Source organism: Vulpes lagopus, chromosome 5 (genome assembly GCF_018345385.1).
Source record: "Vulpes lagopus strain Blue_001 chromosome 5, ASM1834538v1, whole genome shotgun sequence".
In the NCBI taxonomy this organism is placed as follows: Eukaryota; Metazoa; Chordata; class Mammalia; order Carnivora; family Canidae; genus Vulpes; species Vulpes lagopus.
This window is the reverse complement of record NC_054828.1, coordinates 7,392,574-7,419,814: the sequence shown is the minus strand read 5'-3', so window position 1 is coordinate 7,419,814 and position 27,241 is coordinate 7,392,574. Positions and strand designations below refer to the sequence as shown.

Here is a 27,241-nt window from a genome sequence, read left to right as displayed (position 1 = left end):
CCCCCTAAAGATTTTATTTATTTATTTGAGATAGATCAAGTGCGAGAACGCATGAGCGGGAAGGGGCTGAAGAAGAGGGAGCGACCAGCTTCCCACGGAGCAGGGAGCACCCCTGAGGACTCCCTCAGCAAACTGCCTTGTCCTGGGCAGACACCCGCCAGTCCTCGCCGGAGCGCTTCGGCCGCCTTCGTGGGGGGCTGCTTGCAGGAGATTGGGGTTGCGCAGGCGCATTACCTCGCTTTTCCCTCCCGCGCGCGGCGGAGGGCGGTCTCCCCAGTGCGCTTGCGCACACGCTGCGCGGGAAACGGTGCTGGTGCCGTGGCCGTGGAGTTCCCGGGGAAGGCATGGCTGTGAGGGACGCGGCCCGAGGCCCTCCCGGGCCCGGAAGGGACGAGGAGACGGCGCTGCTCTTCGAAAGGGCTCATTACCGGCATGACCCGTGCTGGCTGCTGCCCGTGCCCCCGCGCCTCTGTGTGGCCTGCATGCTGGAGCTGCTGCCGGAGCCCTGCGTATCGGTGCGAATGGGGCCCCGGTATTTCCCCCCACCAAACTGGGCCTTCCCTCCCCAGACCAACTCCCTCGAACCAGACGCACCTTTCCTAAACCAGGCCCACTCGCTTCGTTAAATCTACCCCCTGAACGGGCCTGCTCCCTCGCCAGGCCACAGCTGCCGCCTTTGCGACTCCACCTCAGCCTCGGTTTACCCCGCAGGCCGCCCCGCCCTGAGCAGAGTAGCCCTTTGCAGACTGGCCTCTGTGCCTCAGCTAGGCCTATGCATGCCCACCCCAAGCCCCCCACCCCTCCGGGACTCACTGGCACGCATGCCCTCCTCCCCTTCCCTTCTCTATGGCTGCCCTGCCATTTCTCCAGGATTTAGCCTTGGCTCGGCCCACGGCCGGGTACTCGCGCCGGGGAGGCTCCTCATTCTCTTCAGACTTCTGAGGGTGTAAGTGTGCCTTGGGCTCTGCGATGGCAGAGATGACACGTGAAGTTAAAGCCAGGCAGTGTGGGGTGAAGAGGGACAGACCTTTCTCATAAGCAGAGCTGGCTGGAAAATGGGATGCCTTTTTTCCTCACTGCCTACCCACCGTTGTAATGAACTTCTTGTCCGTGGAAGCATCCAAGAAAAGTGCGGGAGATCTCTTTCCTCTCAGATTTGTGGGAAGGGAATTCCTGCCTTGGAGGGAGAGGGAATGGGCTAGATCAATGGTTCTCAAGTTTTTTTATTCTCAGGGTGCCTTTACACTTGTAAGATGTGTTGAGGATCCCAAAGAGCTTCTTTTATGTGGGTCGTATCCACTGATGTTTACTGTATTAGAAGTGAAAACAATTTCAAAATACTACTTTAAGAATAGTAGTAAGTCGATTACATATTAGCATAATTGGTTTTATTGTGGCGAAATACTCATGATGTAAAATCTACCATTTTAAGCGTACAGTTCTGTGGCATAAGTAATTTAAATAAGAATAATGATATTTTCCAAAACCAAAAAGATGGGGAAAGGAATGGCTTTGTTTTATATTTTTGGCAAGTCTCTTTAATGTCTAACTTAAGATAGCTGGATTCTCATATATTTCTGCATTTCATTGGTTGTATACTGCTTGTGTAATCTTTGGAAAATTTCACTGTACACTTGTGAAAGAAAAAGAGTGAAAATAACAAACCACATCTTAGGGATCCCTGGGTGGCGCAGCGGTTTGGCGCCTGCCTTTGGCCCAGGGTGTGATCCTGGAGACCCGGGATCGAATCCCATGTCGGGCTCCCGGTACATGGAGCCTGCTTCTCCCTCTGCCTGTGTCTCTGCCTCTCTATCTCTCTGTGACTATCATAAATAAATAAAAATTAAAAAAAACACATCTTAGTATTATATGAAAGTGGTTTTGAACTTTTGTATTCTCTGTAAGGATTTTGGGCACCGTCGGTGGTTCCTAGGCTATGCTCTGAGAACTGCTGGCTAGCTGACTATACTTGAGATTTCACTCAGGCCAGAAGTTCTGAGGCTGCCCTTCTTGGATAGTGAGTCAGAGATACAGAAAGAAATAAGATTGATGTCGGGGAGAAAATGAGAAGGCTAAAAATTACTGGGAATTTAGTAAATAGACATTTGTGGTCAACTGCTGCTGGGATAGGGAGGGAAATTGATTGTGAAAAGGTTTTTTTAGAAGAGGAAGCATGTGAATTAGGCTTGAGAAAATGAGTGATATTTAATATTTAGACCAGAGGAGATGGGGGAGCTTATGCCAGGAACTAAGTATTAGCAAGGATGGGTTTGGGGAAGTAATCATAGTGTTCGAATGGAAGTTGAGGGAAATGAGATTGAAAAGCCAGGTTAAGATGAGTTCCTCCAAGAGTTTGAATCCAAGCTAAAGAGCTTGGACTTAATCTGATGGGTGAAAGTGAGTCATCGAAATTTTTTGAGTAACTCATTTAGATCACTAGCTTAATGTATTATGTGGGAGGAACTGGTGAAGGAATACATGAGATTTGAAATCACACAGGTTACAGGCAACAGGAAATGTACCTTCATCTTTTATTGAATGCACTTTTTTTTTAGCTTCAGCTCTCCCCAGTTGAAAGGGTGATGTAGTTAGTTGTACCCATGCTCCTGCTGTATCCTTGGTGCATTCCCCCTCCCCTGCCCTTTTTTAAATCAAACTTTTGCTACTCTCTTGAGCACTTTACACAGCTACTACCCAGTTCCCTGTACTGGGAAGTAAATTGACTGTGAAGACTTATGTCCATGTTGAATGGAAGGACGCATTTCTCTACTGACCTCTTTTTTTTTTTTTTAAAGATTTATTTATTCATTCATGATAGACAGAGAGAGAGAGAGAGAGGTAGAGTCACAGGCAGAGGGAGAGGCAGGCTCCATGCTGGGAGCCCAACGGGGGACCCGATCCCAGGACTCCAGGATTGCGCCCCGGGCCAAAGGGAGGCGCCAAACTGCTGAGCCACCCAGGGATCCCCTCTACTGACCTCTTTGAGGCTCATGCAGGGTTTCCAGAATTACTCTCCTGGACTGTTGAAGTGGAAAGGGTACTAACCTTGGACAAGAGCTGGTTGGAGACAGATTTGAGTCCTTAGGAATGTCTCTGGGCCTCTGTTTTCTCATCTGTAAAGTAGTGACAATAATACCTATTTTTGCCAACTTGTTAGGTTTAAATGAGCTAGCAGACAAAAGAGTGATTTGTGAATAGTAAAGTAAATATAGGGTAGTAGAAATCTTAGCTCATGTATAATCCTCTGTGTAAATACATGGATTCCTGAGTGTAAATGATGCCCTTTCCTATAGTCTCTTCAGGGATTATGACCTTACCATAGTTTAGATGAACCTTCCAATATCATCTTGTGATTATATTTAGAGATTATTTGTTTGGGTTCAGAATGGCTGAGACTTGCTTGCTACTGAATATTATTTTATCTGCCTCAAGTTGGTGCGTAAGAAGCATGTGCTGTCCTGCTTCCAAGATGCTCTCTTGAGGCATGCCTCCCTGGTCATGCCGCTGGTGGCTCGGGACCAGAGAATCTGTATCCACTTCATAAGCATGCTTTTTGGTAAGATTAAAGGGGAAACTTGTCATTAATTTTGCATGGATAGCATGTACATTTGGGTTTGGAGAAATGGTCTTGGTCTTTAGTTTTTTTGCCATGCAGCAGTTTAACTTATTAGTAAATTGTTTTGTCATAATGATGAAGAAATGATCCCATTTCTAAGACACATGATGCATTGTATGGTAACTGGCTTTACTACACCCAAGAGGTTAGTAAAAGTGTGAATATGAATATGGGAAATGTGCTATCTTTCAAAGAGTCCACTCTGGTCTTTGAACAGGATCAGAAGATCCAGACTAGACTCCCTTGTCCTGGTGTGACCCTGATTGAATTACTTCCCCTTTCCTGTGCCTGAGATGGATTAAAAGGTCCCTTTTAATACAATTATAATGTCCTGTGGAAAGAGCCCTTTCAGGGAGGAAGAGGAGCTAACTCATATTGGGTACTTTACTGTGCTAGAGGCTTTTCAGGCTTTATCTGCCAAGACAGTCCTTTAAGGGGGAGAGGATGATCCCTAAGGCTAAGGGAAGTCATAGCTAACAACTGGCAGAACTGGAATTTTATCCCAGGTCTATTAGAGACTCCAGAGTACTCAGTTTTTATGCTGTGCCACATTGACTGTTTTTATCCTTTTAAAGCCAGAGTGCTCTGGTCACTGAAAGTCTAGGTGTTTGGTGTTGAGGATAGCATTTATCTGGGACATTGCTTAAAGCTGCTATTAGTCTAGAATTTACAGCGTGCCTTTGTGGATTTCTCTTTTAACTATGAACCATCCTCCTCTCTCTTGTCTTGGCTCCAAGAGCTATTATGCAATGTGGAAGATGGGAGTGTTACAGACCTCTGTATTGAAGGTAAGGTGAAACTCTGTTTACCTAGCATTTGAAGCTGGGGATATTAGCCTGAATTGCAGCTCTAGTTGTTTGAGACCTTGATGAAATAAATGTCTCATTTTAGAAACAGATCAAGAAGACTCACTTGTCAATCACTAAGTATGCACTCCTTTCTCAGGCACCTATTCTGTACCATGTACGGTATCAGACACTAGGAATGCATAGATAGGTAAGACATGGTTCCTGCCCTCTAAGAGTTTACAGTCGGGGGGAGAGATTGGGTGGCAAATAATGAGAACTGATAAACACTGTTAGAAAGGCATGTATAAACTCTGTTTTCATTCCATCCACATTGGTTGGTTGGAAGTTGTCTGCACATAGATGATGGTAAAAAAGCTGTGGAACTGTGTCAGTTTACTTATAAAGGGCTCAAGGAGTGGAGTGCCTGATCTTGGGGTTGTGAATTCTAGCATCCTGTTGGGTATGGAGATTACTAAAATAAATCAATAAACTTTAAAGGGCTCAAGGAGAAAGAAGACAAGAGCATTGGGATAGGAGGATTCTTGCAGAAAGAGCAAGAATTGTATCAGAGTCTATTCAGGAATCAGAAACCACACAAGTTATTTCAATGGGAAAAAACTTTAAAGAATAGTTAACTGGCTAACTGGAGGCAAAAAGAGAACACCAAGTTTTCACAGAGGTAGCAATTTCAGAAAGCAGCTCCCACCCTTAGACCTGGGGAAACAAAAGGAGGTTGGAATTATTAAAACATAAATTTTCTCTGAGGAGAAGATGCTGCTTGGCTGCCTCTCCATCCATGACCATCCAACCACACAGCAGCTGTAACAGATCATAAGCAGGTCGTAAACTGTATATACTTCTGACCGTCTCTCAGTCTAAATAATGTGCACAAACAAATGTACCGCTTGAAGTTCTGACTACTGGCAGGAATGGGGAGATTTCCCTTCGCCATTTAGCCACTTTTGAGTGGGGCTATAATCCTAAAGCCATCCACCTCTGGATGGTGCCAGTGTAACTTGGACACCTTCATCAGACCCCAATAACTTTACTGAGGTGGTAGGTACTTGGTAGAGACTGCAAAGCCAGAGAGAGAAGCAGGACTTGCTTCTTTCCCACTGTTTCCTGCTTGCCTTCTTCATGTTTCTATCATTTTAGAGTACTTCTTTACCTTGGAAGTGGCAGTCTTCCTGCAGCAGCAGCTGAATCTATTTTGTAGCTTTTCCCAGACTTGCAGAGCCAGCCTCTTTACCGCTCCTCAAACATACCAGCAGAAGCATCACAAATGATTGTATACAAGGATGAGTTTGGGGTTGAGAGATAATATAGGCAATTATTGGCACGGGAACTCACCCATAATTCTGTTTTCTAGTATATGAAGGAGCAAATTGTGAGGAGGAAAAAAAAAGTAGAGATAATATAAAATAATTTTCAACCTTAGTTTCCCAGTACACTTACCCAAGTAGCTTTATTTTTTTCTTTTTTCTTTTTCCAAGTAGCTTTAAAAATGTCTAAATGCTTAGGCTTTTTCTCTAGAGATTCTGATTTGATTGGTCTAGAGTGGGAGTTGAGCATTAGTATTTTTTTTTAAATTCCTAGGTGATTCTAATGTGCAGCCTAATTGTGAACCACTGATATAAAACAATGAAGAAGCCAGAAATCCTTTGGTTTTGATATTTACACAATTGAGATAGAAAAGACTATACCACAAGAAAATGGCTTTGAGTAGAAGGGCTATGAAAGGTGAAATATGGGCCAGGGGTTGTCTTCTGATTAGTAATGCTACTGTATCTGCTCAGTCCTTATCCAGCTTACAACTCAGCTGAAGTTAGAGCAGACCATCCATTGCCTGCTGGATGAGTGCCACAAAGAGGTCAGTAAATAGTTGTGGGTTCTTGAGTACCCCTCAGAATCTTCAGATATCAGAGCTGGGCCCACCCCTCTTTGGATGGATAGGCGGGGAGATTGAAATACAGAGAGAGAAAGGGACCTGCCTGAGGTCACTGAGTCAGTGGCAGAGCCAGAGGTAGGGCCTGGGTTTTCTGATGCTACTCCATTACTTTTATAGCTTCTCTCCTTCCTCCTTCAACCTTCCAAATGCTACCTCTGTGTGCTGACATAAACATAATTATCCCATGGCTATTTTATTTTTTATTTTAAATTTTTAAATTTTATTTATTCATGAGAGACACAGAGAGAGGCAGAGACACAGGCAGAGGGAGAAGCAGGCTCTATGCAGGGAGCCTGACATGGGACTCGATCCCGGGTCTCCAGGATCACGCCCTGGGCTGAAGGTGGCACTAAACCGCTGAGCCACTCAGGCTGCCCCTCCATGGCTATTTTCTATACTTTTGTAAGTACAACACAGATTTCCCTGATCAATTTATCAAGGAAATCTGTTTACTATGTCTTGGCTTGGTATTTTTTTTTGCTGGAGTTGTATACAATATTTTATACTGAATTTATTTGCTTTTATCAGCATCTAAGGTGAGCACTGAGTAGTTAACCTGCCTTCTTCAAGATAGTCAAAAACACAAATTCAACAAGCAACTTGCATTGTGTTTAAGATTTAGGAATAATATCAGAATCACTTTTTATTTTTTATTTTTTTGCAAAAGGAAGACAGATGCTCATCTAACCCCAAGAACAACATGTAATTATAAATTATACTGGGATCTCTGGGTGGCTCAGCGGTTTGGCGCCTGCCTTTGGCCCAGGGCATGATCTTGGAGTTCCGGGATCAAGTCCTGAGTCGGGCTCCCGGCATGGAGCCTGCTTCTCTCTCCTCCTGTGCCTCTGCCTTTCTCTCTCTCTCTCTCTCTCTGTGTCTATCATGAATAAATTTAAAAAATTATACTAAATTATAATTTCATTATTATTATTCTCCATATGATTATACACCAGATTGAATTCATAATTATATACAATTATATGTATATCCATACTTGTCATTATGATGATACCACTTAACCCTTTAGAGCACTTTCTATATGCAAGGCATTGTTAGGTGGTTTACTTGCAGTATCTCATTTAGTCCTAACAACCCTATGAAGTTGATACTATTATTATTTCCCACCAGGGGAGTTAAGAGTCTTACTTAAGATGCTATAGCTAGTCACTAGAACAGGAGAAATATATACTATCAACTCTCCCTGTAAACCATCAAGCATAGGGCCTGGCAAATAGAGTGTTCAATAATAGCTATGATAATGATAATACTTTTTTTTTTCTGTACTGAGCCAGAATTTTGTCTTTATGATGTTCCCAACTTTCACCCTGAAATTTCAGGCTCTGTACAAGACAAAATATGCTAATTTTAGTTCAGTTTAACAGTCATGTACTGAGAGAGGTACTGAGCACTCTGAGAGGAATTGGACTCAGCCCCTTTCCTGGAGGTCTTCCCAGTCCAATAGGGGAGATAGACACATAGTTAAAGGGGCTGATTACTGATTGCGTTGAGAGACGTATACAGTATAGGCTTTGGTGTGGATAGAGGAAGATGCATTTCGGTGGGGGAATCTGTCCTGATCCTAATTTATAGAATGGAGTGTATTCACTTTCTATAGCTGTGTAACATGCCCTCCATGAGAGGCAGCCTGGCCACCCTGACCCTTCTCGGCAAGTTGGTGGATGCCATCCCTCTCCTGGCAGACAAGCTTGTAATGGAGCACAGTGAGTGACCTCTGGGGAAAAGCTGCTACTACCCTTTACCTGCTTTGATCACACTTGTATCTGGGTGATCCATTCACTATACACACCTGGGAAGTCATTACTTTCCTTTTTTAGGCTTTAGTTTTCCTGTCTGCAAGATGTGCTCTATGTTGGCCAACTTGAAAAAAGTATTTCTTGACTCTGGTCTTGAGCTATTTTTGTTCATTATGTTAACTCAAACTAATTAAGTACCTACTTCTGAACTCTCCTTTGGGTGAAAGGAGGAATTAATTCTGGAATATAAAAGTACTTTTTTTCTATCAGTAAAATGCAAATGAATATCTCACAGAGTATTTACCCAAGGGTAAATCACTTAACTTCTCTAAGTCTTGGTTTTCCCTTTTGATTAAGTGCCCAGAAATCATTTATTATGGGGGATTATAAGGGATTATCATTACTACCCCACTGGGCACAATGGTTTGGAGTTTTATATAGCGGTTGACATTGTGAGGTTTCCATGGCCCCTTGGTTGTTTTCTGGACAGGTGATCTGATGGAGCATCTGTTGAGAGGTTTAGTGTATCCCAATGAGGGGGTGCAAGCTTCTGTCTGTTACCTCTATGGGAAGCTATACTCCTCACCAGTGGCAGCTGAGATGCTTTCGGGCCATTTCCGGGAGAAGCTGTGTCCTCTCTTCCTTTCCACCCTGGATGGTGCCCAGACAAAGGAGCTACAGATCAACTGTTTGGGTAAGACATAGGACCAGAGAGAAAAGAGAGAAAGCTTTTGATATTTTGCTTCAACACTTGTTAGCTCTCTAGTGGTGGAGAAATTTGCTGCTTTGTAAGGTAGAAGTCATGGGTTCTGGAGATAAGATGCACAAACTGTGACAGATGCCTAGAGTTGGTGTGACATCTTAAGAATGTTGCCTTTGGGTGTGTGGGTGGCTCAGTTGGTTAACCATCTGCTTTCTGCTCAGTTCATGATCTCAGGATCCTAGATTGGGCCTTATTGGCTTCCTGCTCAGCAGGGAGTCAGCTTCTTCCTCTCCCTCTGCCCCTGCTTTGTGCTCTCTCAAATAAGTAAGTAAGTAAAATCTTACACACACACACACACACACACACACTCAGGGATGTCTAAGGAGACATGAAGAAGTTTCCAGAGGATGTATTAGGGGCTACCTTGGGTATATTCTTGTGCCTATACTCCTTTTGCCTCACCTCCTGACCCTTTTGTTTTCCTAGGTTTGCTGAGGCAGTTGCTGAAGTATGATCTCTTTGTGTCTCTAATCATGAACAAGTCTGCACTGGCAGAAAGTACTGAGGGTGTTGAGGGAACACCAGGAAAGACCTCATTGCCTTTGGTGCTCAAAAAGGTGATTGTCTTGTGATTCCTGGTCTCTAGATTCAATAACAAGGGAGCCCAAATGGTTCCTGGACCTTGTATCACTCCTACCTAAGATTTCCAAGGTATTTTCTTACTGGTCCAAATAATGTGCTATTAGAGTACTGAAAATACAGTTGACCCAAGGGGTCAATGCAGGGCTTGGGGCACTGACCCCGGTGCAGTTGAAAATCTGCATATAATTTTAAACTCCTCCAAAATGTAACTACTAATAGCACCCTGTTGACCAGAATCCTTACTGATAACATAAGCGGTCAGTTAACACAAATTTTGTATATTATATGTATTATATACTGTATTCTTTTTTTTTTTTTTTAAGATTTTATTTATTTGGGACGCCTGGGTGGCTCAGCAGTTGGGCGCCTGCCTTCAGCTCAGATCCTGATCCCAGGCTGTTGGATCGAGAGTCCCACATCGGGCTCCATGCAGGGAGCCCGATGTGGGACTCGATCCCTGGTCTCCAGGATCATGCCCTGGACTGAAGGTGGCGCTAAACTGTTAAGCCACCCGGGCTGCCCTATATAGTGTATTCTTAAAGTAAGCTAGAGGAAAGTGTTATTTTTTTTTAAATTTATTTATGATAGTCACACACACACAGAGAGAGAGAGAGAGAGAGAGGCAGAGACATAGGCAGAGGGAGAAGCAGGCTCCATGCACCGGGAGCCCGACGTGGGATTCGATCGCGCCCTGGGCCAAAGGCAGGCGCTAAACCACTGCGCCACCCAGGGATCCCGAGGAAAGTGTTATTAAGATAGTCATAAGGAGTAGAAAATATTTATAGTTCTGTACTATATTTATTGAAAAAATCCATGTGTAAGTGGACCTGTGCAGTTCAGACCCATACTACTCAGGGGTCAATTGTAGGTTTTATTTCAGTTGTGAACCCTCAGATACACATCTTCTTAATGTCTAGGCTGGCTGATAATGCAGAATACAGGCAGTGACAGAAACAATGCTGTCTCAGTAGTTTTAGGGATAAAACTCAAGCTTCTTAGCTTGGTACCTAGAGCCCTCTTTCTCTGGATCCTGCTTACCCCTTCAGCCTTATTAGCCTATCTCTTCCACCCCACAACGCAGTGCTCCAGCCATATGTAACTTCTCCCTGGCCTTGCGTGTACTAGGACAGCCTGTTTCTGTGCCTGTGTGGGTGTTCTTCCCCTTTGCCTTTAAAGCCTTTTCTCCTCTCCTTTGTCTCTTGATCCTTCCAGGTCTATAGGGTTCCCTGTCCTCTTGGTTCCTTTAGGTAGAAAGTGCCTTATGTCACAGTGCTTACTTCATATTATGGTTGATCTATTTAGAGTTTCTTTAGGACAAGACCTGAGTCTGGCTGGATCTCTCTGCAGTGTTCAGCACAGGGCTTGGCAGAACTATTTATTCTCATCTGCTTTGGGGATATCATTGATTGACCAGATTGTGGCACTTCTTCTGTAGGAAAGAGGAGGAACCCTGATCAGAAGTGGGAAAGGGAGAGTTGGGGATAGATAAGGTAGGTATTAAAAAGCCAGTGTAAAAAAAAAAAAAAAAAAAAAAAAAGCCAGTGTAAACCGCTCCTCCTTGTTTCCTTGGGATGCCTCTAGAAATATCCATGCAGGGCCTGTGAACTCTGAAGAGCAAGTCCTGTATGTCTGAGCCAGAAAACCTCATATTGGGTTCTTTTCTGTGCTCATTTTGTTGCTGCCATCCTGGAGTCCATGGTAACATCTAATTAGAACATTTGATCTCAGGCTCAGCAGGACACAAGGTCTTGTGTCCTCACAGTGCACCAAGGCAGCATAATGGTGGCAGGGACAGAGATTAGAGAGCACTTTCCTAGGGGGACATGACTTTATAGAGATAGGAGTCTTGGTTTAGGGGTCCTAGCCTCCATTCATATATGGAGACTGTTCTCTTGACAATTTTGGATGGTCAATGTATTATTTTACAACAGCAACCAGCAAGATTGGGGCTAGGGTTAGATGAGGGAGGCACTTGCCTTTGGTGCAAAATATAAGGGAATGCTAAAAAACTCAGCAATCAAGATAGCTAGTATTTTAATACAATTTTTTGAAAAAAATCAAAGTTAATGCAAAAAATTCAGAATGAACAAAATACCAAAATATGTATCCCTTTACCTCTATTCTGGCATTTTTGTCAGAGTCTAATGTTATTCCTTCCTGTCTTTGGCTGATAATCAACTTATTCTTCCAAAATTCAGGTCCCTGGGAATATAATGTCAATGTTTGTGTCCCTGCTATTGCAGTGTTGATTCATTCATTTAGTCAGATATACACTGAGCACTAATGTGATATGTCAGTCACTATGTTAGGCACTGGGAATATCATGGTATGTAAACAGATGAGTTCCATGTCTTTGCACAGTCTAGTGGGGAAGGCAGGTAATGAACGAGTAAGTGAGCAAGCAAGGTAATTCTTGTTTTGCTACAAAGGAAATAGGAGATGAGATAGTGAGGAAGGCCAGCTACAGGTTGGGTGGTCAGGCAGGGCCTCTGAAGGGTTGATGCTTGAGCTGACACTTGAAGAATTAAAGTAAGCCAGTGGTTAGTTATACCTCAGGGGGATAGTTGATATATTCTAAAAGCAGACGGAGACCAATGGGATGGATGGTGGGTATGATGTGAAGGGGCAGGAGATGAGTCTAGAGGGAATATCATGCAGGTCCTGATGGGTCATGGTAAATAATTAGGACTTTTTTAAAGATAAGTTTTCATAATTTTGTTTTTAATGGAAAAGTAGAATTGGAGTGTTTCTTTCTCAACACAATGAGGAGTATGTACTTTTAACCAGAATCATTGTTTTGCTTAAGGATTGAATATCATTTTTGTAAGAGACATTTTTTTCACATTTTAGCAGCTCTGAAATTGGGAGACATTTTATCATCAACGGTGTGTCATAGTTTAATTATAGCTCTTTTTCCCTAGTGGCATATAAAATAATGGTTTGCCTTACATCAATAGCATCTTGAAATACATGTCATTTTCTATATAAAGAGAACACATAAAAGATTAAGATTATCTAGAAACTCCTTTACATATTAACAGAAGACTAGTCAATTATGTGTCCATTTTTAAGTCTAAGATGACTGAGATGGTTTAAGTTTGCAGTCCTCAGATGCATTTCTATCAGATATGATTGGGACTTAGTCCTTTTCCTCTGAAACTTTAAAACCAGGCACACTCTCTTTTGTCTCATGATATATATCTACTCGCCGTTTTCCCACAGGAGGCTAGTTTCTCCTACACTTAAAGTCTTCAGTTGCATTAACCCTTTCCTTGATTTCTGAGAGTGTTATGGGACTCCTAATAGGTAAGGTGTCCAGTAGGAGTTTAGATGTTATCCAGGGTACAATGGAAATTCATTGAAATATTTTGAGTAGAGGAGAAACCTGATCTAAAACTCCGCTGTAGGAAGACTCCTAGATTTGGACGTGGCTGACCTGGGTTTCTGCCTTAGCTTTGCCACTCATTAGCTGTGTGGCCTGCAGTAAGTGACTTAACCTCCTTGAGCTTTAATTCCTTCCTCTGTGTGTTGAGAGTCCCCAAGACCACCCGTAGGTTCAGTGATTCTTTAGGAGGACTCACAGGTTTAGTAGATAGTCATATTCATGGCTAGTATTTATTTCAGTGAAAGATACAGAACAAAATCGGCAGAGGGAAAGTTCAAGGGAAAACAAGGCACAAGATTCTGAATCCTCTCTTAGTGGAGTCAAACAAGGATGCACTTTATTCCTCCAGCAATGAATTGTGGCAACATATGAAATGGTGCCTGGCAGGGAAGCCCATTAGAGTCTCAGTGCCCCAGATTTTTATTGGGGGCTGACTGGTCATGTCAGCACCTTCTGGCTAACACATACCAAAGTTTCAGACTCCCAGAAAGATGACAGGTATTCAGCATAGACACCATTGTTTGTGCAAATAGTTTAGTCACAGAGAGTCACTCCCATTGGTTCTAGTAGTGGCAGGAGCCCTCCTGAAACCCAACATCTGAAACCCAGTCAGTGACCAACTTTATAGACGGGGCTTTCTAAGGATAACAGCCTCATGCCTGCATTTTTAGTTCTTTTTAGCACAGTCTGTAAAGGGGACTCATAGTAGAACTTTCCCTTGTTACCTCTCAGGTTTGTTGCAAGCATCAAAACCAGATGAGGGCTGTGAAAGTACTTTTGTCAATGAAGGCCCAAACCCTTCGTGGTGATGGTTTTAGTGTTCTTTGATGTCGTTGTGTTCTTTTGTTGTTTCCCACCTGCGGTTCTTTATAGAGACCCCTTTCCATGATCGATAAGTGCTCTCCCTGAGCACCCGCCTTGTGCCTTATGCTGGATAGTGCAGGAGGCACTCAGACTGCCGCCTTCTACCCATCAGTGCTGTGACTGTGGTACTTTTTGTTGCCTGTTTCTCCAGCTTCTCCTCTCTAGAGATGAGACTCTGCAGGTGGCCAGTGCCCACTGTATAACTGCGGTGCTTGTCCACTCCCCAGTGAAGCATGCCCCGGCCTTCATCCATGCTGACATTCCAGGTAGGGAGCTCCTTTTAATCTTTTCCTCTGAGGACCCCAGAGTTCTGACTGGAGACCCTGGAGTCACAGCAGCAACAATCATATTGGGGTCCTTTGATAATGTGTACTGGAGAGATGGGTTGATGGCAGGCTCAGTTGTATAGGACAGAGTCTGGGAAGTAGGCCTCATCAAGTGAATCTTTTTGCTACAGCTCTCTTAGATGACGGTGAGCAATCTGTTACTGATAGGGATAACACCTAGTATGGAGTGATAGAAAGACCTGTGGACCAGGAAGACAAAGGGAACTAATGTTTCTCATGACTTGTTATGACCAGGAAATATACCCTAAGGTGCGCTGTCAGCATTGCCACATTTAGGTCCTCAACTTGGCTGTTTTGTGGATAAGGAAATTGAGGATCAGAGAAGGAAACTAACTGGTGTAAATTTACAAGGCTAGTCACTGGCAGAGAAGGGATATGCAGTCAGCCTCTCTGGCTCTAAAAACCTCTCTCTGCATCCTGGAATTAAGAGACCTCGGTTCCAGTCTCACCTCTACCACTAGCAATACCTTTTTCTGGGTCTCAATTTCCTCAACTGTTAAAAAGATGAGGTTAGACCATACCCCGAGGTTATTTTCCAGGTTTATCTGTGAATTCATGATCACATCTCATGGAGAGGGTGCGTAAAGAGATGAAGTAAAGGTGTGAGATGCTGAATAAATCCAAGGCCCTAGCTTTAGTGAAGAGATCATAGTCATACAACTGTCATTTATTGTTTTCTCCCCTCTCCTGGCCAGAGTTCCTCTTTGAGCACCTGTCCTCTTCCAGTGAAGTGCTTGTCTGGTCCAGCTACAATTGCCTGATACTCCTGGCAGAAGAGCCACTCTTCTTTTCCAAGTGCCACACGGTGTATGGTTGGTAGTGGGAATCCTACACTAGCTCTGGGTAGGGTGGTGGTCAACCTTTTTTTTTTTTTTTTCTTTTTAAGTAGGCCACATGCCCAACATGGAGCTCAATGTGGGACTTGAACTCATGACCCTGAGATCAAGACCTGAGCTGAGATCAAGAGTCAGATACTTAATTGACCAAGCTACCCCACACCCCTAGGGTGGTCAGTACTTTGAAGCTGGGCATCAGTAGGAATGATGGGGGACTAGCCTGCACCCTGGAGAGGAGTACTGGGTCTGGTCATTTCCATCAGCCCAAACTCATCAGTTTCCATATGCAAGCAGTGATATCCAGACAGCTCCCTTCACTGATTAGCAGACATATGTATGTTTGGCAAGAGAAAGGTATTCCTTTTAGCCCCTGAATGAATTCCTGCTGTACCTTAAGAACAATTTTACTGGCCTTGGACTTGGGCTTTTCCTGTCCCCCAGATATGTGTCTGTCTAGTTAGTCCCTAAGTTTAGCTGATTCATTCTTTCATGGTTTCTTTTTTTTTTTTTTTTTAAAGATTTTATTTATTTATGACACACACATGCAGAAAGAGAGAGGCAGAGACACAGGTAGAGGGAGGAGCAGGCTCCATGCAGGGAGCCTGACGCTGGACTCGATCCTGGGTCTCCAAGAGCATGCCCTGGGCTGAAGGCGACGCTAAACCGCTGAGCCACCCGGGGCTGCCCTCTTTCATGGTTTCTTGAAACTGTCCCATCCTCTTCTTTTTTTTTTTTTTTTTTCTTTCTTTCTTTTTTTTTTTTTTTTAATTTTTATTTATTTATGATAGTCACAGAGAGAGAGAGAGAGAGGCAGAGACACAGGCAGAGGGAGAAGCAGGCTCCATGCACCGGGAGCCCGACGTGGGACTCGATCCCGGGTCTCCAGGATCGCGCCCTGGGTCAAAGGCAGGCGCCAAACCGCTGCGCCACCCAGGGTTCCCTGTCCCATCCTCTTCCTTCCTGGTGATACTTTTTTGGTCTGGGACTTTTTATATCATGTCTGGATTTTTAGACTGGGCACATTCAGTCATTCATTTTATATTCTGTGTTCCTGTTCTGTGTCAGGCACCAGGATGGGACCACATTTATAATGTAGTCCCTGTCCTCTAAAAGGGGAGAGAGATGCAAATGAACCAACTGGAGCTCTGCTAGAGTGAAGTATAGGAGGTGTGGGAGCTCAGCGGAGGTCCATAGCTCTACGTGAGTGGATTAGGAAAGGCTTCCGGGAGGAGTGGAGGTCTGACCTGATTCTTTGAGAAGAAACGGGAGTGTGACTAATGGAAAAGGCACAACTCTGTCAGTAGGCATTTACTAAATACCTTGAGTTCAAGGGCTTGTGCTATGGCTTATGCTGGGTTTCAGGGAGACAGAGATGAATCAGATAAGTGCCTGCCCTCAAAGGTCTCACAGTCCTATCCCATCAGTTTGATCTTGTCAGGACTCCTCCATGAGGGGACACAAGCAAATGTGTGCTGTCCAGAGCCTCTCACTTTTCCTGGGCAGGCAGTGAAGGAACTACCAAGCCCTGATCCCTGGCCTCTGCCATGTCATTTTGAGATAGGGATCGAGTCAGTGGTGAGGAGTTTACAGGGAAGCCTGAAGACGAACAACACAGAGCTACATAAGCAGGGCCTGCTGCTTTTTGCTGAAATCCTGACTCGGTGAGCAAAGTGATGGGGTATCAGGCCTGTAGGGGCCAGACTGGAGATGGAAAGAAGTATTTATTCCTGGTGGCATCAGTGATAGATATTCACTTATTTGTTATTAATTTATCATTTCTCAGGCAGCCAGAGGAGATCAAGCTGTTCACAAGCTCAGCCATATGTAGAGATGCTGGCCGTGCTCTCCAAGAAGCAGTAAGCAGCCCTGTGTTGGAGGTGGCTGCTGAGGCATTGAAGGCCATTTCTGCCTTTCTAAGGTGAGAGATCTAGGCAGGCTGAACTTTCTACCTTTGTATGCCCCATGGGTTAGGCCAAGCCAGGGGATACTTGTCCTTTAGGTCAGGGAAATTTTCTTGAATTTCTTCTTTCCAGTATGCTCTTTACTCTGTTTTCTCTTTCTGGAACTGCCATTCAAATGTTGAACCTGGATTGGTCCTCTAATTGTCTTTCTTTTCTGACAGCTCTTCATCTTTTTGTCATTATACAATAGTTTCTTGGAAATTTTCTTGACTTTATCTTTCAACCCTCTTATTGTATGTTTTATTTTTGCTTTCATATATTTTTTTAAAGATTTTATTTATTTATTTGACAGAGAGAGAGCGAGCACAAGCAGGGGGAGTGGGAGAGGGAGGAGCAGTCTCCTGGTTGATCAGGGAGCCCAGTGCAGGGCTCAGTCCCAGGACACAGGGATCATGACCTGAGCCAAAGGCAGACACTCAACCAACTGAGCCACCCAGGCACTCCTGCTTTTATATTTTTAGTTTGGAAGAGTTCTTTCCAATTCTCTGCATGATTTTTAAAAAAAAATTTATTTTTTTATTTTTATTTTTTTTATTTAAAAAAAAATTTTTTTAAAAATGTATTTATGATAGTCAGAGAGAGAGAGAGGCAGAGACACAGGCAGAGGGAGAAGCAGGCTCCATGCACCGGGAGTCTGATGTGGGATTCAATCCTGGGTCTCCAGGATCGCGCCCTGGGCCAAAGGCAGGCACCAAACCGCTGTGCCACCCAGGGATCCCTAAAAAATTTTTTAAATATTATATATATTTTTTATTTTATTTTATTTTATTTATTTATTTTTTAATCTATTTATGATAGGAACACAGTGAGAGAGAGAGGCAGAGACACAGGCAGAGGGAGAAGCAGGCTCCATGCACCGGGAGCCTGACGTGGGATTCGATCCCGGATCTCCAGGATCGCGCCCTGGGCCAAAGGCAGGCGCCAAACCGCTGCGCCACCCAGGGATCCTTTTTTTTTTTTTTTTAATCTATATATATTTTAAAATAAGCTTTACACTCAATGTGGGGCTGGAACTCATGACCCTGAGATCAAGAGTCGCATGTTCCACTCACCAGCCAGGTGCTCCATCTGCATTTTTTTTTTTTAAGATTTATTTATTTATTTATTCATGATAGACAGAGAGATTGAGAGAGAGGCAGAGACACAGGAGGAGGGAGAAGCGGGCTCCATGCCAGGAGCCCGACGTGGGACTTGATCTTGGGACCCCAGGATCGTGCCCTGGGCCAAAGGCAGGCGCCAAACCGCTGAGCCACCCAGGGATCCCCCCATCTGCATATTTTTAAATAGCATTTTACTCTATTAATTTCATGGATATAATTTTTAAAAAATCTCAGTCTTTTGTTTTAGTCCAAACTTTCCCCCTATTTTCTTCCTACAAATTGTTCTTTCTGCCCAAAATGCTCTTCCCTAAAATCTTTCCATGACTGACTTCTTCCCATCATTCAGGTTGCATTCAGAGCATGATTCCCTAACCTACCCATTAGGTTGTTATAACACCTACCAGACGCTTGATAGTTCTTGCTAATTCATTTGTTTTGTGTCTCTTTCCACTTTAATATAATCTCCAAGAGGTCAGGGACCCTGTCAGTTTGTTCACTACTATATACCTCACTCCTGAAAGCATTTGAATGAAGGATATCAAAATGAATGGTAAGACTAAGAGATCCTAAGGTCTTTACTCATTTTGATTTTAGTTTGGGTGATTATCCCCCTACATCTAGATAATATGTTTATATAATGCTGTTTCTTCATTTGTCAATTTAGGACATTATTAATTGAGTCACCAGTAAGAAAGGCCAAGACAGATCATATTATTTTGTCTTCTCTACATTTCCTTGGCATTTTTGCTAGTTAATATTTTGTCTTGAAATCTTTAGATCGTATGCTTAAATCTTGTTTTTCTTGTTCCCTCAACTCGAAGCAGTATCTTTTGACTCTCTGCTTGGTTAGCTGAGTTTATGAGCATCCAGCTTTTCCTTTTTCCTCCCTACCTTCTGCTTTTCAGGGTCAGTCAGCTGTACTTTTCAATTTTACATGGTAAACGTTGTTAATATTTATAGTCTCTTCTGTAACCATATTTAAATCTTCTTGATTTGACACTAGGTTGGTTCTAAAAATGGAAACAAAAAATAACATTTACATTACAATGACTTCAGTCTATTTCTTTTCCACCTCTGTCCTTTCCTGGATTTGAGTCTCTAAATCTGGGGCATGAATCCAAGTGAGGGTGAGGTGACTAAACTAACAGTAACAAAGGCACAGAGTAAGAGCAGTGTCAATTAGAGGTGCCCATGTAGAACTGGAAGTCTCCCAGGAGGTCAGTGTTATGGGGGGACTGATAGCACCTTTCAGGCAGGAGGTGAGTGGTGTTTGAGCTGTGCTAAGAGGGATGAGAGAGATTTAGGTTTGTGGAAGGACCATATGCATGGGAAAGTTTAGGGGATTACTTAGGGTATAGTAACCAGTCTGGCCAGAAGGTTGTGTGAAGGTGAGTAATACATGAAGAAGCTGGGAAAGCTGGTTGGGTCAGAATTGTGGAGAGTGCTGAATAGGGGGCTAGTTCTTAATCCTTAGATGATTTTATTTTTCATGTTAATTTCCCAGAATGTGTATTGAGATGGTCCTTCTGAGGTGGAGTGGTTCACTGAGTCTCTGGGAAGCATCACTGGAAGAGGGAATGAGGAATGAGAACTGCCGAAAAGAATTTAAAGATAGTGGAATCAGGGCTTGGCAATCAGTATGGATAGAAACTTAGAGCTTCTAGAAATGAAGAAGGAAAGGAAAATCAAGCCTTAACTATCAGGATGCCTGCTGGCTCAGTGGTTGAGCATCTGTGTTCAGCTCAGGTTCTGATCCCAGGGTCCTGGGATCGAGTCCCACATTGGGCTCCCCACAGGGAGTCTGCTTCTCCCTCTGCCTGTGTCTCTGCCTCTCTCTCTGTGTCTCTCACAAACAAGTAAATAAATTATTTTTTAAAAAAGCCTTAACTATCAACAGTAAACTGAAGGCCTGTTAGAAGGCCCAACAAATTACTCTTAGTGTTCAGAAAAGGCGTGGTGATGAGGGTTGACATAGATTTCTCCTTTGTTACTGCACTGGGTTGAATAGCGTCCCTCTAAAATTCAGGCCCACCGATAACCTGTGAATGTGACCTTATTTGGAAATAGGGCCTTTGTAGATATAATTGAATTAAAATGAAGTCATATAATCTGCGCTCCTAAATCCAAAGACTGGTGCCCTTATAAGCAGAGGGGGATTTGGACATATAGTAACACAGACACACACACACACACAGGGAAGGTCGCCATGTGAAGAAGAGGCAGAAAGTGGAATGATGCAGCTATGAGGCAAGGAATGACAGGGATTGCTGGCAGCCACCAGTAGCTAAGGGGCAAGGCAGGATTCTTCCCTAGAGTCATTAGAGGGAGGCAACCTTGATTTTAGATTTTTAGCCCCCAGAAATATGTGAGGAAATTTTTCTGTTGTTTTAAGCCGTGCAGTTTTGATGATTTGTTACAGTACCCCTAGGAAACAAATACTACTACTAATACAGCTACTTTATACCCTGTCAAGTAGTCATTCATTCATTTAACATCTTTTAAAATTTATCATTAGTTTATAATGCATCTAGCTCTGTTTAGGTAAAATGAAAAGACAGAGTTGGTCTCTGGCCTCTTGGAGCTCACATTTAGACTAGTCTATGACTCTTGCCTCCCTGAATCAATGGAATATAAAAGTTCAAATGGACCCTATGTGTTACTTTCCATATTTACCCCACACTCACAACGATTGAATCTCCAAAGCTAGTTTCTAGTCTTTGCTTATAATTTCTAAGAATGGGGAGCTCACCCTGCCTAGATTTTTTTTTTTTACCTTTATAGAGTTTGACTCTTAGAAAGTAAATTGTGGTTTTTCTTACCACGGTAACAGAGAGCAAATTTGGTCTCTCTTCCCCATGAGAGTGTATTACTAATTTGAGGACAGTGGCCATATATATCTCTTGAGGCACCTTCAGTTCTAGATAGTACTTCGTTTTGAGAAAGCCCTCTGTCTCCTTAATAACAGCAATAATAGTCAACACTGTTATTTAAAAGGGCTTTCTATCTATTAAGCATCATGCTAAGTGGTTGGCGTACATTATCAAATTTAATCCTTAAAAGAATTTAATGAAGAAAGTACTATTACCTCTCATTTAGTAGGTGAAGAAACTGAGGATTAGGGAGGATGAGGAATGTGCACAAAGTCATGCAGCTAGACAAGTGTTGGAGCAAGGATTTTTATCAGATCAGATCCTGAACCTGTATTTTGATCCATCACATTGTCCCTCATTGCTTAAGAACCTGAGGGTGTCTTGGAATACCCTTATCTTACCCTACGCTTGCTGTTGTCTCTCTGGCTGCAGGAAGGACCATCAGAGTACTCCACCTGTGCAGTACAGGGAACTGCGAGCCTTGCTTGAAGCCATGCTGAGTCGCTGTGCAGATTTTTCCCAGACCCCGCTGAGCAGGAGGCCCCTGGTCAGTACACTGTATGCAGCCTGTCTCTTCTGGAGATCATGTATGGTGTGTTTTAAGAAGATAATTGCTTTACCTTTGTATGCTTCTTTATAGCTCTTTCTCATGCACACATATCTATAATGAAATGTTATTTTTTCCCCCTTAATGGCAGAGCTGTGAAGCTTAATAATTGCTATCTTTGTCTTTGCAGATTTGGAAACTGAAGCCACAGGGTTAACTAATTTTTCTCTAAGGTCCAAAACTAGCAAGTATCTGATTTGGATAGTAAATCCCAAATAGTACAACCCAGTAAGTTGTACCCAAACCTACTATATTATACCATTTTGTCTTTTATATCATCCAAGCAGTTAAAGGTAAACATGCTCACAAAATTATTTAAGGCTGGAGTCACTAGGAGCTTAGAAAGAATCTGACCAATGTGCAATGTGTTGGCTTTTAATGGTCCATGGACTTAAAATATCAGAAAGATATGGGTAATATGGATGTTTGTTATGTCTTTCAGAATTAACTTTGGAAACGAAGTTTATCACACCTGATAGGGTGGGATTTTCGTGTGTTTTGGAAGCAACTAACATGGGCATTAGAGCCAGTTAGGCTAATGTCCACCAGCCTGTGACAGCTTTCTGCATATAATAGAACAAGAGCAGTCCTGTGGTTCACCAGGAGACAGATGATTAATGTTCCCCCAGAGCTGTTAGATGACTAAATCTGCGAGGATATATATAACCAGGATCCCCTGGAAAGTGTTATGTGTGTGGGAATGCCAGGCTCCAGTGAGAGGAAGAAGCCTGTGGTCCTCCAAGCACAAATTGGGACACAGAGTAGGTACTTGGCTAATAGGTGCCCTGTCTCCTTCTCACTTCAGGGCCATGCCTCCAGTAGAGATTCTGGGAATGCCATTCTTCGAAGGGGAAAATTCCTGCTGAGCACCCTGGAGGGGTTTAGAAATGCCTGCAGGTGAGGGGCCCTCTGTGTTCTGAGGCAGTATTATGGAGGGTCAAGGTGGAAGAGAATCAGACTAAGGATGAAGTTTTCTTGATTTTTGGTGCTTTGTTGCATAGTGAGAATGCTTTGGCTGGGACAGAGGTTGGGGATGTGTGTGTGGAAGGGTATGGAGAGGAGGTTTGAGGAGGAGGAGCTAGGGTAGGAGGTTTCTAAAGATTCCCTCCTGGTGAAGTTTTTGTTACTCTACATTGAGAATGTGTCTCATTCAGCTTTGTTCCTCTTTCCAAATAATGTGTCAAGCCTGTGGCTAGACAGTGGGAGTAGAAAGATAAGGTCAGATTGACTCCTGCCCACAAGGAGCTCACAGTCTCTTGGGAAAGAGGCAGTTTTGTGGATATATATGGGGAATTCATTAGGTTGTCACAGATCTGGGGAGGGCATTCCTGGGAGAGGGAGCAGCATCTGTAAAGGTAAAGAGATGTGAAATAGCAAGTAGCATGGTATGTTCAGGGAAGTACATGTAGTAGGGTAGAAGAGTCATGTATTATGGGAGAGGAGGTGAGGAGCACGAAGCTGGAGCTGTAGCTAAGGACCAAGTTCTCCATGATTGAGGCCTCTCGAGTTGTCTCCAGATCTGCTGATGGGGATATTTTCCCTGAATCCTGAGCTCAGGTGTCCCTCTGGGAGGATGCTTCTAACCTTTATGTTGTATAGGTAGTAGTGGTTATACTCACATATTGATTTCTTAGGTTGGCTGTGGAATTCCAGAGCGAGCCTTCAGCCCAGGAGAATCCATTCACAGCTCCCAGTGCCAAGAAGGAAGACACTTTGGAGGCCTTCTCAGAATTTCTTCTTAGTGCCTGTGACTCCCTTTGTATCCCCATGGTGATGGTGAGTTCCCTTGAGCCACAGATAGCATGAATTTTGAGGAGGAGAAGAGTATGATACTGAGCCAGGCTGAGACAGACAGCAAGTACTCATCTAGATCTTCTGAGGGTCTCAGCACAACAATACTGTTGTTTAGGCATTTTTCCTTTGGTTTTGGAAACAAAGTGTAGCAGCACCTGGCGGGCTCAGTCAGTGGAGTGTGTGACTCTTGGCCTTGGGATGTGGGTTTGAGCCCCATGTTGGGTGTAGAAATTACTTAAAATTTTTTTAAATTTAAAAAAAAAATTTTTAATCTTAAAAAAAACCCTAAAAACCCAAAAAACTCCAAAGTGTGTTCTTCTTTTACATTAATACATGCCTCTTAATAAAAAATAGAAAGCAGTAATAGTAAAATAATAAATAAACAGTGTTTATGGGGTGATAAGTGCTTCGTATTCATTACCTAATTTGATCATCCTAGTGATTATATGAGATGGGTACTATAATTATCCCAATTTAAAGATGAGGTTGTCAAAAAAAAAAAATAAAGATGAGGTTGTCATGTTCCAATAGTTGTAAAGCAAGTGCACAACAATACTGAAATTTGAACTAGTGTGTCCTTATGATTAGTAAAGAACAGTGGTGAATGTCTATGATTCAAGTTTCACTAAGGAACACATCTATTCTGTAAAATGAGATTCGCCACTCTAAAGAGAGACCTGATCCAAAAGTGCTTTGTTTGGAGCTGACTTGAGATGGAGGTGGTAGGAAAAGCTGGGTCCAGAGCAGCTGACTGCTTGGTTGACTTTAGGTAATAAGTCTTGTCCTCTTTGAGGTTTGGACATCCTGTGATTCTGCAGTGCCTTTTAGTCAGGGCACCTCCAAACACCTACCGGAAATAGTAGGTAGCAGCAGGGAGTTTCAGTAGCAGAACTCTGGTTCTGGGGGCAGAGACCTCTTGGAAGAAGCCTTTAAGCCAGCCTACCAGAGTCTTCGGGTGGGTAACCATCAGGAGCTATAGGCTAGATGCATGCTCTGATTGGCACTCACTAAGCAGTAACACTTAAGTGTTTCACGATGGTTTCCTCATCTGTTCTGCCTTCTTTCTATGAAGTGTTAGTCAGACCTAGAACTAGATGATAGAATTATTATATTATTCTTTCTACTTTTCTGTATTTTATACATTTTAATTAGCATGTATTTTCTTTCTTTCTTTCTTTCTTTCTTTCTTTCTTTCTTTCTTTCTTTCTTTCTTCAATTTCATCTACTTATTCATGAGAAGCACAGAGAGAGAAAGGGGGGGGCAATGATACAGGCAGAGGGAGAAGCAGGCCCCATGCAGGGAGCCCGATGTGGGACTTGATCCTGGGACCCCAGGACCATGCCCTAGGCCGAAGGCATGTGCCAAACCACTTAGCCACCCAGGCGTCCCTTTATTACCTTTCTAAATAAAAACCTTTTTGTTGTTGTTTAAAAACCAAAGGAAAGGTATCTTTAAGAACCACATCCTTGAGACTCTAGCTTTTACATGTAGGGAACTGAGACACTGAGAGGGGAGGGTAACTGACCCATGGGAACAGTGACTTTTTGCAGAGCTTGACTGGAACCCAGGTTTGTTTACTCTTAATCAATCCAGAGCTCTGTCTGCTATATCAAGCTGCCTAATGACTAGTGTTTAGAGATCACATGAAAAAAAAAGTGAAGATAGTTTGTAAACCATATGACTATTACTAACGGCAATGGTCTTAGAAACTTGAGTGTCAGGGAGGGGTGCTTGGCTGGCTCAGTCGGTAGAGCATGACTCTTGATCTTAGGGTCATGAGTTCAAGCCTTTCATTCAGTGTGGAGCCTACTTTAAAAAAAAAAAAAGAAACTTGAGTGTTACTCTGCATTATAGTTTAGAAGGTACTTTTTACAATCAGATATCATTTGTTTCTCGGATATAGGTCTTGTTGTTATTCCTGTTTTATTCTTTTTGGTGCAGAAGCCCAGAGGTAATGCGTCTTATACAACTTATTAAATGGTGGATATAAGCCTTGGATGCAGGCTTGTGACTTCAGGTTCCCTAGCTTTTCTTGTGCCCTTCAAGTGAAAGGAGGTAGTCTACTGTTGCTAGATTTCGTGCCAGTTTTGCTGATGCTTTCTTCTTCAGAGACTCAGTCCTGGTGTGCTGTGTTCTTCCTTCTGGTTCTTTGCAGAGACACTCAGAACAGGCCACCCATCCAAACCTGATGGAAGTTTTCCTCTCGATTCTACACAGCCTCTTTATCATCGTCCCTCACATGAAGGAGAAGTTCTCCAAGAAGCTCGGTAGGCAGCAGGCAAGTGTGAAAGTCAGGAGGGAGGCAGGTGCTCAGAGTATTCAAAGAGAGCCCACTTCCTGTTGACGGAGGTTTATGTAATCACTCAGAGTCAATATCCATATTCTGCTCAGTGTTGGGTGGAAGGGAATACCATCCAACAATCAAAGGTACTTAAAGTAACTTCTCAAATTTACTGATACTTCTCTGAGAATGTCAAGGAGTTCCACCTCAGAGCCCACAGCACACGTCTTTCCATATTGCTCTCCATACTTCATACTCAGACCTCACAAGATGTTTTAGCATCTCTGACTTCTGACTACTGAATGTCAGAAGTACCCCCAGTCATCGTGACACCTGAAAATTGTCCCCACATACTTCCAGATGCCTTGGTAAGGGGTGGCACTCCATGTGAAAGCTGCTGTCTATCTGTATGCTGAACTGCCTTCTTAAAATTGAACCCCTGTGGCTCTCAACTACCTTAGCCATCTCCAGGCCTTCTTGCATCTATTTATTTTCTTCTCTTACTAGTCATTTTTTCCTCCGAAGCATAAACCTTCCTTTCTCACTTTTCCCGTAGTCACCTTGTAGATACTTCAATCTGCAGAATAAGCCCAGGAGTCAGAGTCAGAGTCTGCTTTATTTTCCTTAGAAAGTAGTAGTGATGGTGAGAATGGGAAGGGGAAAAGAGCCAAAAACAGTAAGGGAGGAGAGAGAAAGGTAATAATAATTAATAACTAATAACTAACATTTATTACACTCTTACTATTGTCAGATACTGTCTTTCTTTTTTTTAAGAAACAGACTTTTTTATTTTTTATTTTTTTTAAAGATTTTATTTATTCATGACAGAGAGAAAGGCAGAGACACAGGCAGAGGGAGAAACAGGCTCCATGCAGGGAGCCTGACGCAGGACCCAATCCCAGGACCCTGAGATCATGACCTGAGCTGAAGGCAGATGCTCAACCACTGAGCTACCCATGTGCTCCAGAGCTTTGAGTCTTAGATAAGATTGGTAGAGTCAGATTTCTGTTTTAGAAAGATCATTTGTGGATTAGTGTGGACCATGAGTTAGAGGGAGGCAAGATTGGAGAAAACAGTTCAATCTCTTGCATTAACTCAGTCTGGTGATAGGAACTAAGGCAGTGTTAGGGGATGTGCACCAGCTGACTGTGGGGCAGGAGGGAGAGGGAACAGCTCAGGGTAATGCCTTGGGTTGTAACTGCCATCTAGGTGGGTCATGATGATTTTTATTGAGAGGAAGCTCGCTAGAAGAGAATTTGATTTGGGAAGGTAGTAGAGGATGTGATCAGTATGAGCCAGGATGAGCGTGTCCTAAGTCTGGTTTAAACTGCTCTCAGTGATTGAATGTCTGCCTTTGACTCAGGTCATGATCCCGGGGCCCTGGGATTGAGTCCCTGCATCAGGCTCCCTGCATGGAGCCTGCTTTTCCTTCTGCCTATGTCTCTGCCTCTCTCTGTGTATCTCTCATGAATAAAGATATAAAATCTTAAAAAATAAATCTATCGGGGATCCCTGGGTGGCGTTGCGGTTTGGCGCCTGCCTTTGGCCCAGGGCGCGATCCTGGAGACCGGGGATCGAATCCCACATCGGGCTCCTGGTGCATGGAGCCTGCTTCTCCCTCTGCCTATGTCTCTGCCTCTCTCTCTCTCTCTCTCTCTCTCTCTCTCTCTCTGTGACTATCATAAATAATAAAAATTAAAAAAAAATAAACCTATCAAAAAAACAACAACAGCTGGGCAGCCCT

The 27,241-nt window shown here is 43.3% G+C and overlaps 1 protein-coding gene across 1 annotated transcript in view; it reads left to right on the top strand.

Moving 5' to 3' along the window:
* Nucleotides 1–344: 344 nt before the first annotated feature.
* Nucleotides 345–27,241, top strand: part of MEI1 (meiotic double-stranded break formation protein 1) — a 73,401-nt gene continuing 46,504 nt past the window's right edge. Inside the window, exons 1-15 of the mRNA XM_041756057.1 lie at nt 345–515; nt 3,433–3,556; nt 4,354–4,404; nt 6,201–6,274; nt 7,968–8,073; nt 8,597–8,800; nt 9,296–9,426; nt 13,852–13,966; nt 14,743–14,859; nt 16,445–16,544; nt 16,667–16,801; nt 21,247–21,361; nt 22,227–22,318; nt 23,056–23,197; nt 25,372–25,483. Coding sequence (XP_041611991.1) covers nt 345–515; nt 3,433–3,556; nt 4,354–4,404; nt 6,201–6,274; nt 7,968–8,073; nt 8,597–8,800; nt 9,296–9,426; nt 13,852–13,966; nt 14,743–14,859; nt 16,445–16,544; nt 16,667–16,801; nt 21,247–21,361; nt 22,227–22,318; nt 23,056–23,197; nt 25,372–25,483 — 1,789 coding nt within the window. The remainder of the gene's footprint in view (nt 516–3,432; nt 3,557–4,353; nt 4,405–6,200; nt 6,275–7,967; nt 8,074–8,596; nt 8,801–9,295; nt 9,427–13,851; nt 13,967–14,742; nt 14,860–16,444; nt 16,545–16,666; nt 16,802–21,246; nt 21,362–22,226; nt 22,319–23,055; nt 23,198–25,371; nt 25,484–27,241) is intronic.